Source organism: Pleurodeles waltl, chromosome 9 (assembly GCF_031143425.1).
Source record: "Pleurodeles waltl isolate 20211129_DDA chromosome 9, aPleWal1.hap1.20221129, whole genome shotgun sequence".
Classification (NCBI taxonomy): domain Eukaryota; kingdom Metazoa; phylum Chordata; class Amphibia; order Caudata; family Salamandridae; genus Pleurodeles; species Pleurodeles waltl.
In genome coordinates this window covers 957,694,526-957,710,863 of record NC_090448.1, presented here as the reverse complement: position 1 = coordinate 957,710,863, position 16,338 = coordinate 957,694,526, and the positions used below count along the sequence as shown (strand labels likewise).

At 45.2% G+C, this 16,338-nt stretch overlaps 1 protein-coding gene across 3 annotated transcripts in view; it reads right to left on the bottom strand.

Annotated features, from left to right (window-relative positions):
• PPP2R5C (protein phosphatase 2 regulatory subunit B'gamma) overlaps positions 1-16,338 on the bottom strand; it is a 1,141,542-nt gene that overhangs the window by 435,919 nt on the left and 689,285 nt on the right. For all 3 annotated transcript variants that reach the window (XM_069208343.1, XM_069208345.1, XM_069208344.1), the window contains one exon: positions 16,156-16,264. In XM_069208343.1, coding sequence (XP_069064444.1) covers positions 16,156-16,264 — 109 coding nt within the window. The remainder of the gene's footprint in view (positions 1-16,155; positions 16,265-16,338) is intronic.

Genomic DNA, 16,338 nt, shown 5'->3' with positions numbered 1-16,338 from the left:
CAGCTACACATGCCATCGAGAACACACACACACATATATATATATGGAAAATGTCACTTTCCCAGTGCACATCTGTTCATGGCATGTTGCGCTGCAGATTCACATGCTGTGCACTGTTCCTGCCTTCTAGTGTTGGGCTCGGAGTGTTACAAGTTGTTTTTCTTCGAAGAAGTCTTTCCGAGTCACGGGACCGAGTGGCTCCTCCCTTTCGGCTCCATTGGGCATGGGCGTCGACTCCATCTTAGATTGTTTTCCCTGCAAAGGGTGAGGTAGGAGTTGGTGAAGTAAGGATACTAGAGGAGCCCATGCAATGGAGTATATCTGTATGTACATATAGCGTTGCAAAGGGATATTTATTTACATATTTACAATTTATAATTTTCATGCAACTAAAACGGCTACAGACTCCCGGGGAGGTGGGAGGGCGCATGTGAATCTGCAGCGCAACATGCCACGATCAGATGTACACTGGGTAAGTTACATTTTCCATTCAATGGCATGTGTAGCTGCAGATACACATGCTGTGCACTGACTCCAAAGCAGTTATCTCCCCAAAAGCGGTGCTTAGCCTGTAGGAGTTGAAGTTGTCTGAAATAATGTTCTTAGTACATCCTGTCCTACTGTGGCTTGTTGTGCTGCTAACACATCTACACAGTAATGCTTAGTAAATGTATGAGGCGTAGACCAAGTGGCTGCCTTACAAATCTCTGTCATTGGTATATTACTAAGAAAAGCCATTGTGGCACCTTTCTTTCTAGTGGAGTGTGCCCTTGGAGTAATGGGTAATTCTCTTTTAGCTTTTAGGTAACAGGTTTGTATGCATATGACTATCTATCTAGCAATGCCCTGTTTGGATATAGGGTTACCTGCATGTGCTTTTTGGAAAGCTACAAAATTGTTTCGTTTTACTAAATTGTTTTGTTCTGTCAATGTAATACATTAGTGCTCTTTTTATGTCTAACGTATGTAATGCCCTTTCTGCTACGGAGTCTGGTTGTGGGAAGAAGACTGGGAGTTCTACCGTTTGGTTTAGATGAAACGGCAATATGACTTTTGGTAAGAACTGTGGATTTGTACGGAGAACCACCTTATGTTTATGTATTTGTATAAAGGGTTCTTGAATAGTAAACGCCTGTATTTCGCTAACTCTTCTAAGTGAAGTGATGGCTATTAGAAAGGCTACTTTCCAAGTTAAAAAGTGTATTTGACAAGAATGCATGGGTTCAAATGGTGGGCCCATGAGTCGTGTTAATACAATATTAAGATTCCACGAAGGCACTGGTGGTGTCCTTGGGGGTATGATTCTTTTAAGTCCTTCCATAAAGGCTTTAATGACTGGGATTCTAAAAAACGATTTTGTATGTTTAATCTGCAGATATTGCAGTGAGATGTATTTTAATGGAAGAGAAGGCTAGATTGGACTTTTGTAAGTGTAGTAAATAACTTACAATGTTTTGTGTGGAGGCTTCTAGTGGCGTAATCTGATTAGCCTGGCAGTAACAAACAAATCTTTTCCATTTGTTAGCGTAACAATGTCTGGTTGTGGCTTTTCTTGCTTGTTTAATGACCTCCATACACTCTTTAGAAAGGTTTAGATATCCAAATTCTAAGACTTCAGGAGCCAGATTGCTAGGTTGAGCGATGCTGGATTCGGGTGTCTGATCTGTTGTTTGTGTTGTGTTAACAGATCTGGTCTGTTTGGTAGTTTGATGTGAGGTACCACAGATAGGTCCAACAGTGTGGTGTACTACGGTTGGCGAGCCCACGTTGGTGCGATAAGTATTAGTTTGAGTTTGTTTTGACTTAGTTTGTTTACCAGATAAGGAATGAGTGGGAGAGGGGGGAAAAGCGGAAGCAAATATCCCTGACCAGCTGATCCATAGGGCATTGCCCTTGGACTAAGGGTGTGGGTACATGGACGCGAAGTTTTGGCATTTTGTGTTTTCTTTTGTTGCAAATAGATCTATGTTTGGTGTCCCCCAGCGGTAGAAGAGATCTTGTAGAATCTGGGGATGTATTTCCCATTCGTGAGTTTGCTGTTGATCTCGACTGAGATTGTCGGCCAACTGATGTTGAATGCCTGGTATGTATTATGCTATCAGGCGAATGTTGTTGTGAATTGCCCAATGCCAATTTTTTTGTGCTAGAAGACACAGCAGTGACGAGTGTGTCCCCCCTTGTTTGTTTAGATAGTACATTGTTGTCATATTGTCTGTCTTGACAAGAATGTGTTTGTGGGCTAGAAGTGGCTGAAACGCTCTTAATGCTAGAAATACCGCTAGCAGTTCCAAGTGATTTATGTGAAGTAGTTTTTGTTGATTGTCCCATTGACCTTGTATGCTGTGAATGTTGGGGTGTGCTCCCCACCCAATCATGGCAGCGTCTGTTGTGATAATGGCGTGAGGCACTGGGTCTTGAAAAGGCCGCCCTTTGTTTCAATTTATAGGGTTCCACCATTGAAGCGAAGAGTGTGTTTGGCGGTCTATCAACACTAGATCTTGGAGTTGACCCTGTGCCTGCGTCCATTGTTTTGCTAGGCACTGCTGTAAGGGCCGCATGTGTAGCCTTGCATTTGGGACAATAGCTATGCATGAGGACATCATGCCTAGTAGTTTCATCACAAACCTTACCGTGTACTGTTGGTTTGGTTGCATGCTTGATCTTATATTTTGAAACGAATGAACTCTTTGTGGACTTGGAGTGGCAATTGCTCTTTGTGTTTTGAGTGTTGCTCCCAAGTATTGTTGTAGTTGGGATGGTTTTAAGTGTGATTTTTGGTAATTTATAGAAAACCCTAGTTTGTGTAGAGTATCTATGATGTATTGCGTTTGAAATTGACATTGTTGCTGAGTGTTGCCTTTTATTAGCCAATCGTCCAAATATGGGAATACGTGCATGTGCTGTCTCCTTATATAAGCTGCTACTAAGGCTAGGCATTTTGTAAATACTCTGGGGGCTGTTGTTATTCCGAACGGTAGCACTTTGAATTGATAATGTTTGCCTTGTATTACAAGCCTGAGGTATTTCCTGTGAGATAGATGGATGGATATGTGAAAATACGCATCCTTGAGATCCAGTGTTGTCATGTATTCCCCTTTTTTTAGTAAGGGGAACTACGCCCTGAAGTGTTACCATGTTAAAATGGTCTGATTTGATGAGGAGATTCAGTGTTCTGAGATCTAAGATAGGGTTTAATGTTTTGTCCTTTTTTGGAATAAGGAAATACAGGGAGTAAACGCCTGTTCCCTTCTGGTGATAGGGTACTAGGTCTATGGCTTGTTTTTGTAGCAGTGCTTGGACCTCTATTTGTAATAGGTCTAAGTGTTGTGGAGACAATCTGTGCGGTTTGGTGGAACATCTGGAGGGAATGTTGTGAATTCTATGCAATAACCATGTTGGATAATTGACAGGACCCACATGTCTGTGGTAATGTGTGTCCAATTGTGGTTGTATTTGGTTATCCTCCCCCCCACTGGTGATAAGTGTTGGGGAAGTGTGACATTGAAGTCACTGTTTGCTAGGGCTTGGTTTGGAGGGCTGGAATTTCCCTCTTCCTCCTGTGAATTGTCCTCTGTAGGAACCACAAAACCCCCCTCTCTGGTACTGCGACTGGTAGGAGTGATTAGTTTGGGAGGTGGATGGTTCTGACGTCTGTTGTTGAAACCCCCCCCAAAACTGTGGTTTCCTAAAAGTTCCTCTGTATTGTGAGGAGTAGAGCGCGCCCATGACTTTGGCCGTGTCCGTGTCTTTTTCAATCCTCGATTGCAGTATCCACTTCCAGCCCAAACAACTGATGTTGATTAAATGGCATATTCAGTACCGCCTGTTGTATTTCTGGTTTAAATCCAGAACTTCGCAGCCATGCATGCCTTTGTATTGTTACAACCGTGTTTACAGTCGGTGCTGCTGTATCTGCAGAGGCTAGGGCAGACCGTATTTGATTGTTCGATATGGCCTGTCCCTCTTCAACCACTTGATGGGCATGTTTTTGGTGTTCCTTGGGCAAATGCTGGATGAAGTCTTGCATTTCGTCCCACTGTGCCCTGTCGTAGCGGGCAAGTAGGGCTTGTGAGTTTGCAATTCGCCATTGATTGGCTGCTTGCGACCCCACTCTTTTCCCCGCTGAATCGAATTTTCGACTCTTTATCAGGGGGTGGGGCATCCCCTGATGATTGTGAATTCACCCTTTTTTTTGCAGCCCCCACAACCACGGAGTCCGGAGGGAGCTGTTGCGTAATAAACACTGGGTCTGACGGGGCGGTTTATATTTCTTTTCGACCCTTGGCGTGATGGCCCTCCCTTTTACAGGCTCTTGGAAGGCCTGTTGTGCGTGTTTGAGCATGCCCAGTAGCATTAGCAAAGTTTGGTAGGATGCATGCGTGGATGCCAGAGTGTTGAACAGAAAGTCATCCTCCACCGTTTCCGAATGTATTGTTACGTTGTGGAACGTAGCTGCCCTGGCTAGTACTTGCGTATATGCTGTACTGTCCTCTGGTGGTGAAGGCTTGGTTGGATAACACTCTGGGCTGTTGTCCGATATAGGTGGGCCGTATAGATCCCAGGGATCCGCATCATCTAGAGTCATCCCAGTATGTGTGGGTGACTGCGCCATCGGTGTACCCACGGGTGACAAATGTGGTGATTGCAGTGGGGATGGCTCTGGTGAGAACTGTGGTGGTGGTGACTTTTCTCTAACCACTTTGGCTTTCGGTTGCATCTGAGTCTCTTAAAAAGCTAGTTTTCTTTTAGATTTGAGTGGAGGGATGGTTTGTATCTTCCCTGTGTCCTTCTGGATTTCTAACCTTTTTTGTGTTTGGTCATGTTCTTCTGAATCCAGATCTTGCTCAAATCTGTGCCTTTCTTTGAGTTGCATCGAAAGCCCTTGGTCCTCAGTGTAGTAAGGGCGTTTCGGCTCCGAAGCCGTTTTTTTCGGTACCGAAATTCCCAACAAAATTGTCTTTTTCGGTTCAAATAAGCTTTCCGAGGCTTGACTGACTCGATTACTCGGTGCCGACTTTTTCCAGTGCCGGATTCTCGACCGGAGTCGGATGTTTTCGGCAAATCTTTGGCCTTTTTCGGTGCCGATGTTATTTGATCACCTTCTTTTCTGTGGGTTGAGCCATTGCCTGCTGGCGGTGGCGTCTCTGTGGCCTTGAGTTTTTTGGTGTGACCCTGGGTGTGGGACGGGGCAAGTGTACTCACTGTTTGCCGCGCCATCGAGGGTCGATAACAGTCAGATTCATCAGAGTCAGATTCCTTTTTTTTTTTATAATTTTTTTTTTGTTTTTGTAATTTGCTTTTAAACCCGGACATAACAAGTCCGGAGAAATAATCCGAGTCCGATTCTTGGATGGAAATTCTCTCTTCCTCCTCGACGTTGAGTTGTTTCGGCTTCGACGCCATTTGTAGTCGTCTTGCGCGTCGATCCCTTAAGGTCTTCTTGGATCAAAACAATCAGCAAGCTTCACAAGTATCCTCTCTGTGTTCGGGCGACAAACAGGTTACAGACCCGGTGCTGGTCTGTATAAGGATAGTTGGCGTGACACTTAGGACAGAAACGGAAGGGGGTCCGGTCCATTAGTTTTGGACGACGGGTGTGGTCAGGCTGACCAGGCCTAGTTGAAGTGCGGAAGCCCCGAAGGGCCGCCGAAGCGGTCTTGATGTCTGTGCCGATGTGATAAACTAAACCGGTGCTGAACGTAAACAATACCAACGATTTTTCGATTCTTTTCTAAGTTTCCCGATTCGAAATACGGAACGAAGAGGAACACGTCCGAACCCAATGGTGGAAAGAAAACAATCTAGGATGGAGTCGCCGCCCATGTGCAATGGAGCCGAAAGGGAGGAGCCACTAGGTCCCGTGATTCGAAACGACTTCTTCGAAGATAAATTTGTAACACTCAGAGCCAACACTAGATGGCAGGAACAGTGCACAGCATGTGTATCTGCAGCTACACATGCCATCGGACATATATATATATATATATATAGCGCAATGTAGCCTGTATACGCTGCAGCATTGAAACAATGTAAATAGGACACAATGCCTTTGGACTTAGTGTCCCATCATGCCCTGTAGGTGGCAGTTTACTCAGTTCTTTTTTCTGACTCCTGCTGATAGGATTCTGGAGCAGAGCTGACTTTTTGATTTTTTTCCCCACAAAAAAAGTGGAGCACCACATTCGGCAAGATTCCCTGACTGATGAGTCATATGGAGGGCAATGAGAGACTCCAGCCTCTACCAGTGCCGCTAAGTCACGCTCTGAGGACTCCTGCAGAGATCCCCTGAGAAAGAACTTTAAGAAACAATTCCTTATCTATGACCTGAATGTATATGTTACCGTTCACCCCTCTGTAATGCAATCTAATGCATCTAATGGAAAGTAAACGTTTACCCAAGCATGCATGTAAAACAGACATTACTGGAGGGACAGGGACAGCCAAGGTGCACTTACAAGGATTCAAGTTAGCCCAAATAACAAATTTTCAAACAGACGAGGCTGTAGCAACAGAAGGAGCGGAAACAGTGGTGGCTCTGAACGACAATGGCGCCTTGACAATTGATAAGCAGCAATCTGGCCCAGCTGCAACGTGACAAGAACTTCAGAGGTGCACAAACAGAGGGGTCTGGAGAGGAGACCTGTGAAAGGGAGCCTGTTCCTTGCTTCCAGGAGAAGGGTTTGGCCTGCTGACTGACAGGATCTGTCAATGAGGGGAACACCCCTGAGCTCAAAGCACCTGGACTGTGCACATAAGAGTTAGGTAGGTGAGAGCTAGCCAGCCCGTAAAAATGAATTCTGCCGTCTTCCAGCAGTGCCAGACCCATTTGAGTGGAAATCAAAGCAGCCTGGCCACAGCTGCGACGGGTGATAGGGGAGGAGGACTGCTATCCTTGTTGGTGAGACAAGGCTACTGCTGTCACCATCCTCTGGAGCCACAAATATGCTGTACACGCTGTTGCATGGTTGGCGAGAACTATCTTTGGCGACAGACAGGACCCTTAGAGTATCCTCTCAATCGTTCATGGAACTGACGTGGCCGAAGATAGCAAGCTCAAGGAGCATAACGTAGCAAGGCTGTCTTTGAAGAGTTCACAACACATGATCAGCTTCTACAAAAAGCCAGGAGTCAGCAAATATACTATAAAACATGAGCTGTCCATTAAACCAACATGTAGTCCACACAAAAATAGCCAGCATAAAACAATGCTACAAGTGGTAACATTTCTGAACGTAAAACTTGGGAGAAAGTAAAAATTGCCATAACTAGTATTACATCAAAAGAGAATGAAAATTGTCAGAATCGCCAAAGCTTTAAAAACAGAAATCAAGCAATTGGAGTTCAATCACAAAGATGTATGATGAAAAATAAGTATAAAGGCGCTATTTGCTCCACTGATATTACAGTGCACCGATAATGTGAAAGCAGTGTGTATAAAAGGCAGGGGGAGATGGCTCAAAAAAGTTATGTTAGAATATGATCTTATACAGATGACTGCATACAATTAATTCAATGGTCAATTGCCCCTTTTATCAACGCTTTGATCCCACCAAAAGTAGGGTTTCATCACTCGGACAAAATACTGAGTCACACGTACCACAACAAGGAGGTAGCTTAAGTCCATATCAAACAAAAGGAAGTCAATCCAACAACTACTGAAGTTCAAGACTTCAAAAATACATCAAGCCAGGTCCGGAAGGCAATTACCGGGTTACTGCAAGAAGATTATTGCAGGCTAAAAATCTTTGTAAAAAATAAATCCAAAATTAAGAAAAGGGCTCCTATTAAGGCTGTGCAGTGGATAGCAAACCGGGATGAAGAGACAAGCACTGGAAGGCATCAGGAACAAAAGCAGCTCTAAGAGATCAAGCCAAAAGGCTGCTGCCTTGGATAAATGGCATTGCAGCAAGCACAACAGGAATCTTGAGTCAAATTCAATGGATTTCCTTAACATTAGTCTTTTTTCCTGTTGCATCTCCAGGGAATTATCAAGGCAACTGGTGTTTTGTAAATCTAACTATATATAGGCCAGCATAAGTTAAATGAGGAGGAATACATTATCAGCTTCTTTGTCATCAGGAAGGTTTTCTAGGACCTGGACTGTGAAAAAGGCCAATCCAAATAAGGACTCAAGCCTCCAGTGGTAGTGGTGCTGAGTGAGTGGTACTGCCTGGAAATCTTTAAACGTTTGGGGCTGTGCCTTGGTTAGCTCATAACAGTACACCGGCTGGACATGGCCCGATGTCAGCACAAGAGTGCTTTGGTCTGGCAGGCCATGAGCACTCAAATGGTCACTGCATCTGAATTTCTAACTGGTAGGAGAAAGCACATTTAAGGTTTCTAGGTAGAAAGATAACAGAACGACCTTTGAAACCTGCTGTCAGATCCTGCCCTTCTGTCTTTATTATTTTAAATATGTTCCTCAGATTGATTGAGATGAACTATAGTATCCACCATCCTATTCTCCACATCCAAAACATTTATCTTCATGTTTCCCAACCATATGCCCACTGCTGCACATGCCTCTTAAACACCAAGATTTTTTGTAAGAGGCCTTTAGCAGTGCCATCTTTGCCTTTAGTCAGCTCGCCAGCTGTAGGAAGTTGGCTCTGTATGTACTTTTTCAAAGTAAGAAATAGTGTGCACAGAGTCCAAGGGTTCCCCTTAGAGGTAAGATAGTGGGAAAAAGAGATAAATCTAATGCTCTATTTTGTGGTAGTGTGTTCGAGCAGTTGGCTTATCAGAGGGTAGTGTTAAGCATTTGTTGTACACACACAGGCAATAAATGAGGAACACACACTCAAAGACAATTCCAGGCCAATAGGTTTTTGTATAGAAAAATATATTTTCTTAGTTTATTTTAAGAACCACAGGTTCAAGATTTACCATCAATACTTCAAATGAAAGGTACTTCACTTAGGTATCATAGGAACCTTGAATCAGCAAAATAGCATATACAGTTTTCACAAAAATGGCAATAAGCTATTTTAAAACTAGACAGTGCAAATTTCGACAGTTCCGGGGGAGGTAAGTATTTGTTAGTTTTGCAGGTAAGTAAACCACCTACAGGGTTCAATGTTGGGTCCAAGGTAGCCCACCGTTGGGGGTTCAGGGCAACCCCAAAGTTACCACACCAGCAGCTCAGGGACGGTCAGGTGCAGAGGTCCAAGTGGTGCCCAAAACGCATAGGCTTCAATGGAGAAGGGCGTGCCCCGGTTACAGTCTGCCAGCAGGTAGGTACCCGTATCTTCGGAGGGCAGACCAGGGGGGGGGGGGGTTTGAAGGGAACCAGGGGGGGACACAAGTCAGCACAAAAAGTACACCCTCGGCAGCACGGGGGCAGCTGGGTGCAGAGTGCAAACAGGCGTCAGGTTTGCAATGGAGTTCAATGGGAGATGCAGGGGTCCCTTCAGCGAAGCAGGCAGGCAAGGGGGCGGGGGGCTCCTCGGGGTAGCCACCACCTGGGCAAGGGAGAGGGCCACCTGGGGGTCGCTCCTGTACTGGAGGTCGGATCCTTCAGGTCCTGGGGGCTGCGGGTGCAGTGTCTTTACCAGGCGTCAGGTTCTTAGAAGCAGGCAGTCGCGCTCAGGGGGAGCCTCTTGATTCCCTCTGCAGGCATAGCTGGGGGTGGGGCTCAAGGGGGCCAACTCTGGCTACTCACAGGGTCAAAGTCACCGGGGAGTCCTCCCTGTAGTGTTGTTTCTCCGCAGGTCAAGCCGGGGGCGTCGGGTGCAGAGTGGAAAGTCTCACGCTTCCGGCAGGAAATGTGCAGTCTTTTAAAAGTTGTTTGTTGCAAAGTCGTTTCTTCTTTGGAGCAGAGCCGCTGTCCTCGGGAGTTCTTGGTCCTTTTAGATGCAGGGTAGTCCTCTCAGGCTTCAGAGGTCGCTGGACAGCGCGTCGCTGTTGCAGTTTCTCTTGAAGTGGAGACACAGGACGGTAGGGCTGGGGCCAAAGCAGTTGGTGTCTCCGTCTTTTCTGCAGGGCTTCAGGTCAGCAGTCCTCCTTCGTCTTAGGTTGCAGGAATCTCTCTTGCTAGGTTCTGGGAGCCCCTAAATACTCAATTTAGGGGTGTGTTTAGGTCTGGGGGGTTAGTAGCCAATGGCTACTAGCCCTGAGGGTGGCTACACCCTCTTTGTGCCTCCTCCCTGAGGGGGTGGGGGGGCACATCCCTAATCCTATTGGGGGAATCCTCCATCTGCAAGATGGAGGATTTCTAAAAGTCAGAGTCACCTCAGGACACCTTAGGGGCTTGTCCTGACTGGCCAGTGACGACTCCTTGTTTTTCTCATTATCTCCTCCGGCCTTGCCGCCAAACGTGGGGCCGTGGCCGGAGGGGGAGGGCATCTCCACTAGCTGGAGTGCCCAGGGGCGCTGTAACAAAGGGGGTGAGCCTTTGAGGCTCACCGCCAGGTGTTACAGTTCCTGCAGGGGGAGGTGAGAAGCACCTCCACCCAGTACAGGCTTTGTTACTAGCCACAGAGTGACAAAGGTACTCTCCCCATGAGGCCAGCAACATGTTGGTGTGTGGCAGGCTGGCAAAACTAGTCAGCCCAATCTGGAAGTCGGGTATGTTTTCAGGGGGCATCCTTAAGATGCCCTCTGGGGTGTATTTCACAATAAAATGTACACTGGCGTCAGTGTGCATTTATTGCACTGAGAAGTTTCATACCAAACTTCACAGTTTTCAGTGTAGCCATTATGGTGCTGTGGAGTTCGTGTTTGACAGACTCCCAGACCATTTACTCTTATGGCTACCCTGCACTTACAATGTCTAAGGTTTTGCTTAGAAACTGTAGGGGCATAGTGCTCATGCACCTATGCCCTCACCTATGGTATAGTGCACCCTGCCTTAGGGCTGTAAGGCCTGCTAGAGGGGTGACTTATCTATGCCATAGGCAGTGTGAGGTTGGCATGGCACCCTGAGGGGAGTACCATGTCGACTTAGTTATTTTCTCCCCACTAGCACAGCACACACAAGCTGGCAAGCAGTGTGTCTGTGCTGAGTGAGGGGTCCCCAGGGTGGCATAAGACATGCTGCAGCCCTTAGAGACCTTCCCTGGCATCAGAGCCCTTGGTACCAGGGGTACCAGTTACAAGGGACTAACCTGGATGCCAGGGTGTGCCAATTGTGGAAACAAAGGTACAGGTTAGGGAAAGAACACTGGTGCTGGGACCTGGTTAGCAGGCCTCAGCACACTTTCAAATCATCACCTGCCATCAGCAAAGGCAAAAAGTCAGGGGGTAACCATGCCAAGGAGGCATTTCCGTACACCAGACTAACAACATCTGCAAACCTCAGGATTCCTAGCATCTATCTCTTAGAGCACATAGGGGTTTCAATACACTCAGTCTCTCTCTCAAAGAGCTTTTGAGGTTCCCGCTATAATGTCCTCCACTGTGGAAAAAGAAAAAGCTCAATACCTGTGAACAATCTGTCCCACCAACCCCAGCACTCATTTTAAGGACAGTATTCTGCTGAAAGAGTTTGCACAAATCCTACTTACTCAGCGAATATTCTGAAATGGCAACACTCAAACCAGAGCGTTTAAATACATGAATAAAACAAACATCAACAAAATCATTCATTTTGCCAGGTATGCCTCAAAAAGTGCTTTCTTTATCTTCACTAACACGCAGGAAAGGCACGCCATGGGCTGAAGTAGAGAAAGCTACAAAACAAACAGCAGCAGTGAAAGTCAAAGCACACTCTTCCCTTATGAAAAGAACAGAAAGAACTTTGAATGATAGCAGAGTAAGACTTCCTCACTGATAGACACGTCAGCTCTTGGCATACTTTCTATTGTCTTTTTGGCTTCTGACCTGTTTTTTTTATCCTGTGCTGAATTTCGTTTTTGATGGCATTAGGACTCTGGGCACTTTACCACTGCTGGTCAGTGCTAAAGTGCAAGTGCTCTCTGTCTAATTGGGTTTGTTGATGGTTTATCCATGATTCACATATCTGATTTACTAGTTAGTCCATAGTAACATGCACTGTGTGTGCCCAGGCCTTGTAAATCAAATGTTACTAGTGGGCCTGCAGCACTGATTGAGCCTCCCACATAAGTAACCTGGTACACATGCATCAGACCTCAGAGTATCCACCATCTTATTCTCCACATCCAAAACATTTTTTTTCATGTTCCCCAACCATATTTCCACTGCTGCACACGCTCTTTAAACACCAAGATGTTTTGTAAGTGCCCTTTAGCACTGCTTTTTTTGCCTTTAGTCAGTTTGTCAGCCTTTCAACATCTACAAACCTCAGCGTTCCTAGCATCTTTCTTGCAAGGCCCATCTCTCCCATAGGTTAACATGAGGATTGCCTTGACCTGTCTTAAGTGTAATTTCCAACTGGGAGCATATAGAGATGGGGAGTTTGGGGTCTCTGAACTCACAATGTAAAAATACACCTTTTGGTGAAGTTGGTTTTTAAACTAAGTTTGAAAAAGCCACTTTTAGAAAATGGATATTAACCATTCTGTGCCTCTGTCTGGCTGCGAAATACACGTTTGGGTCAGGCTGACATTTGGTCTGTTTGTGAATTCACTCTAGACAGTCACACTAAGGGAGCTGAGGTGTGCCCTGCATATCCTGATGGGTCTTCCTGGTCTATACTGGTGGGAGGAGCGGACACTTGCACCTGAATAGGGCTGTGCCTAACCTTACACAAAGCAGTCTTGAACCAACTGGAGTGCGTCTGGGGCGAGGGCAGGAAAGGCAGGGTCTTGTGCTCTTCAAGGACTTTTCTTTGAAGTTTGCCTACTTCAAAGGCAGAAATGAGTATAAGTACTGGACCTCATAGACCACAACTTTAGAATCCTTCTGGACTGAGGACATTTTGCCAGGAAGAAGAGCTAGATGCTGCAGGAGGGACTGACACTCTGCCTGTTTCTGTGCTGGCCTGCTGCATCTGTCCTAGAAGTGAAAAGAATGGACTTTGCTTTCTACATCCTGCTTCCAAAGGCTCTCCAAGGGCTTGGACTGAGCTTGCCTCCTGTTAGAAGTCCCAGAGACATCAAAGTCTTAATCTGCCAGCATCCAGGCTCTCTTGCTGAGAGTCCTGACTTCACAGGTGGTGCCAAATCCAGTTCCTTGGCTCTTGGGAGTGAGTGCTAGTGTAACCAAGAAGAAACCAAGTACATCGACTTCAGAGCGACTTCGGAACCGGCACCACTGTCCAGCTCCACGAAGATGCCTGCACCAAAGAGGTGGTCCACGTTGAGTGCAACAACCACGTCCAAAACCGCAAGCTCGTCGTCACTGTAATACCTCCGAAGTCCCCACCACAGCGTGAGTTCTGTGTCACCGACGTCTGTGACACCCGTTGTGTGATTGCGACACCGCAAAGTCGACGCCTCACGTCTTGACCTGCTGGATTCCTCGACCCCCGCCGGATTGTAAGGAACAGACGCCTCGCCACCGACGTCGCATCCCCTCCTCTGAAACAATAAGGAACCTGCACCTCACCTCCTCTGTCTTGCGGTAAGGAACCAACACCTCACCTTCACGGTAGCAGTAAGGAACCAATACTGCACCGACTCCAGCAACGCCTCAACCCCCCAACTCCGTGCACCATCTTTGTTTCCTCCTTTTCCAAGGTACTGTGCCGGGGATCCATGCAACTCTGTGACCGGCCAACACACTCTTGCAAGTAGTGCTGAGCGGTGGGAGCTAATCCGTCAAGACACAATAGCCCCAGTTGGAGCGATCGTGTTTCTAAGCGCTTTAACAAGAATTCATCTTTAAAAATGTGTATCTTTTACATGTGTATGTTGGATTTTTGTCGTTTTGGTCTTGTTTTACAAAGATAAATATTGGCTATTGTTCTAAAGTGGTGTGAAGCACTTTTGTGGTGTTTTCACTGTGTTACTGTGTGTGTGCACAAATGCTTTACACATTGCCTCTGAGCTAAGCCTGACTGCTTGTGCCAAGCTCCTAAGGAGCCAAGCAGGAGTTATCTTAGCTGTGTGGCTCCCTTACCCTGACTAGAGGGAGGGTCTCTACCTGGACAGGCTACAAACCTCTGCCAACTAGAGACCCCATTTCTAGCACTCACACATTAAGACTTTACAACAGAGGCGGCAGCAATACAAGGTTCAGTCATGTACAGAACTACATAGTTAAATGTATATACAATTGTTTCTATTACCCTGACTCTTCTCGCCCCCACTTTCCCACTTCAAGCTGGAGAATGGTGATGCAGAAACTCTAGCTGGCTATTTGGATAACAAGACAAATAGTAAACGAACAGAAAGGTTCAATAAATCAAAGACAATCAGGAGATGCAAGGCTGTGCCTGTCTGGGGTGCTGCTGGTACTCCCAGTAGGCACTGGAGTGGCAGCACCACTTAGCCACCAAGACACATGGAGTCCACATACTGGGTCCTGTTCTGAGCCACCTGCTCTCCTTGTGAGACTGTTCGTTGATTTTTTTTTCCTACAGCAGACTACATGGCTTAATGGTGAACAAGTGGACCAATCATGGTAAAGAAGACCATCTCGGCTTTGCATGTCCCCAAGGGAACATTTACAACAGAAAATGGTAGGCAGCAACACAAAACTAATGTAGCCCCATGGGACCATGCTTATCAGTCCTTGCTAAGTGTCTGCTCTGCTTATATTCTAGACAGGCTGCTTGTAGGCTCAATGTGCTGCTGTGTATGCAGGTAGAGGGTTGCTGCTGCAAAATTCACAATGGGACCATAGAGGAGCAGAGGAAATATTTGAAGTACTACGATCAGAGTTGCTTCTAATCGTGGTATGACACAACGGCCACTCTTTTCAAACATGAAGCAGGATAAGTGTACCATGCAAACAGCAATATACACTATGGCAGGATGCACATCAAATTAAGTGCTCTTTTTAAGGAGAAAGAAAATATGAAACTCACTGCTTGAATATTTCTATCCCACAGACAATTGTCAAAAATAAAAATCAAGTTAAAATATTGGGAAACAGACTAAATCACTCATTCATTCCACCATTCATTTTAGTATCAAGTGAATACCGTTACTCTTGCAAAAATCTGCTTTTTTGTCTACCAATACAGTTAGAAAAGCACAAATTGAAGAGAAGAATCAAAGAGGCATCCGGAAGATAGCAAAGCAAGACTGAAAGTCTTAAGGATGATGGACAGCTTGAATTGGCTATCCGAAGTCTGTAGCACTGAGATTTCTGCATATATGCTTATATTCTGTGTATCGTTTTAAAGAGCACATCTATTCATTTGGAAGACATTTGGAATCCATTAACAAGGCCTAAAACGACAGACTATGCTCTACTAAACAAACTATTTACAGGAGAGATGATCAGAATATGCTAAATGATTTCAATGCAATTGAGAAAAACAGTAAAGATAACTTTTCCTTTAGCCTAAGTATGGTATAAGGATGGAGTAAACATGCAACAGGATGCTATTTCCAACTTCTGCCGCCTCAACCTTGAAGGCTCTGCCACCACGCCTTTTATTGCTACTCTTCCGGAATAGCAACATTTTGTTATCCTAAGGTACGAACAGAGAATTTCTCAACAAAGAAGGGTCCAAAATTATCAGACATCGTGGAAACAAGACAGACTGACCAACATAAGTTTCCTGATGGGCAGACAGTGAAGTAGATTGAGGAAATACACTCATTTCTGCACAGTGAAAATGAGTTTCACAGTAGCATGTTGGATAGACAGTAATTTCAGACTCCTCTTCGTCGGTAGCCATAGGTAAAGTGAGCTCTATTCATGACTGAACAAGTGCATTTGCTACTGTAATAGTCTGAGGAAAGGAAACAAAACATTGGATAGGACTAATGGAAAAAAACAACCTTTAATCACTAAAGCAAAATGAAGAATGAAATCCAAATCTACATGAATCACCTTTTTAAGCGTTCTTCAAGCCTACATCAGTGCGGAGAGAACATATGGATTCGGCTTGTTACAGACTAGAACTCTGACAATTCACTAACCACTCAAATAAGAACCTTGAGTGAAACTGGTCTACTGACTTAAAACAAACATTACCACAATGCATCAAAAGAGCAAACTCTAGAACACTTGAAGATTAAAACAGAAAAAGGCATTATGTTGAAACCAAAAAATAGTAAGTTGTGAATAAAAAATATTAATAAGAATTAAAACATGAATGAACTTCAATAAAATATTTACCTGTGGGTGGTAGACGCTCAGTGATTTAACTTTGTGCAAAGGTAACAACACCTTTAATAAGAAAATTTTGTGCTCTTCTTTGAGAGGTAAGGCAAATCCATTTATTATGCTGTAAGATGAAACAGTTCTATTAATAAAGGTCTACATAATGAACAGTTATTTTTAACACTTTGAACACAAGCT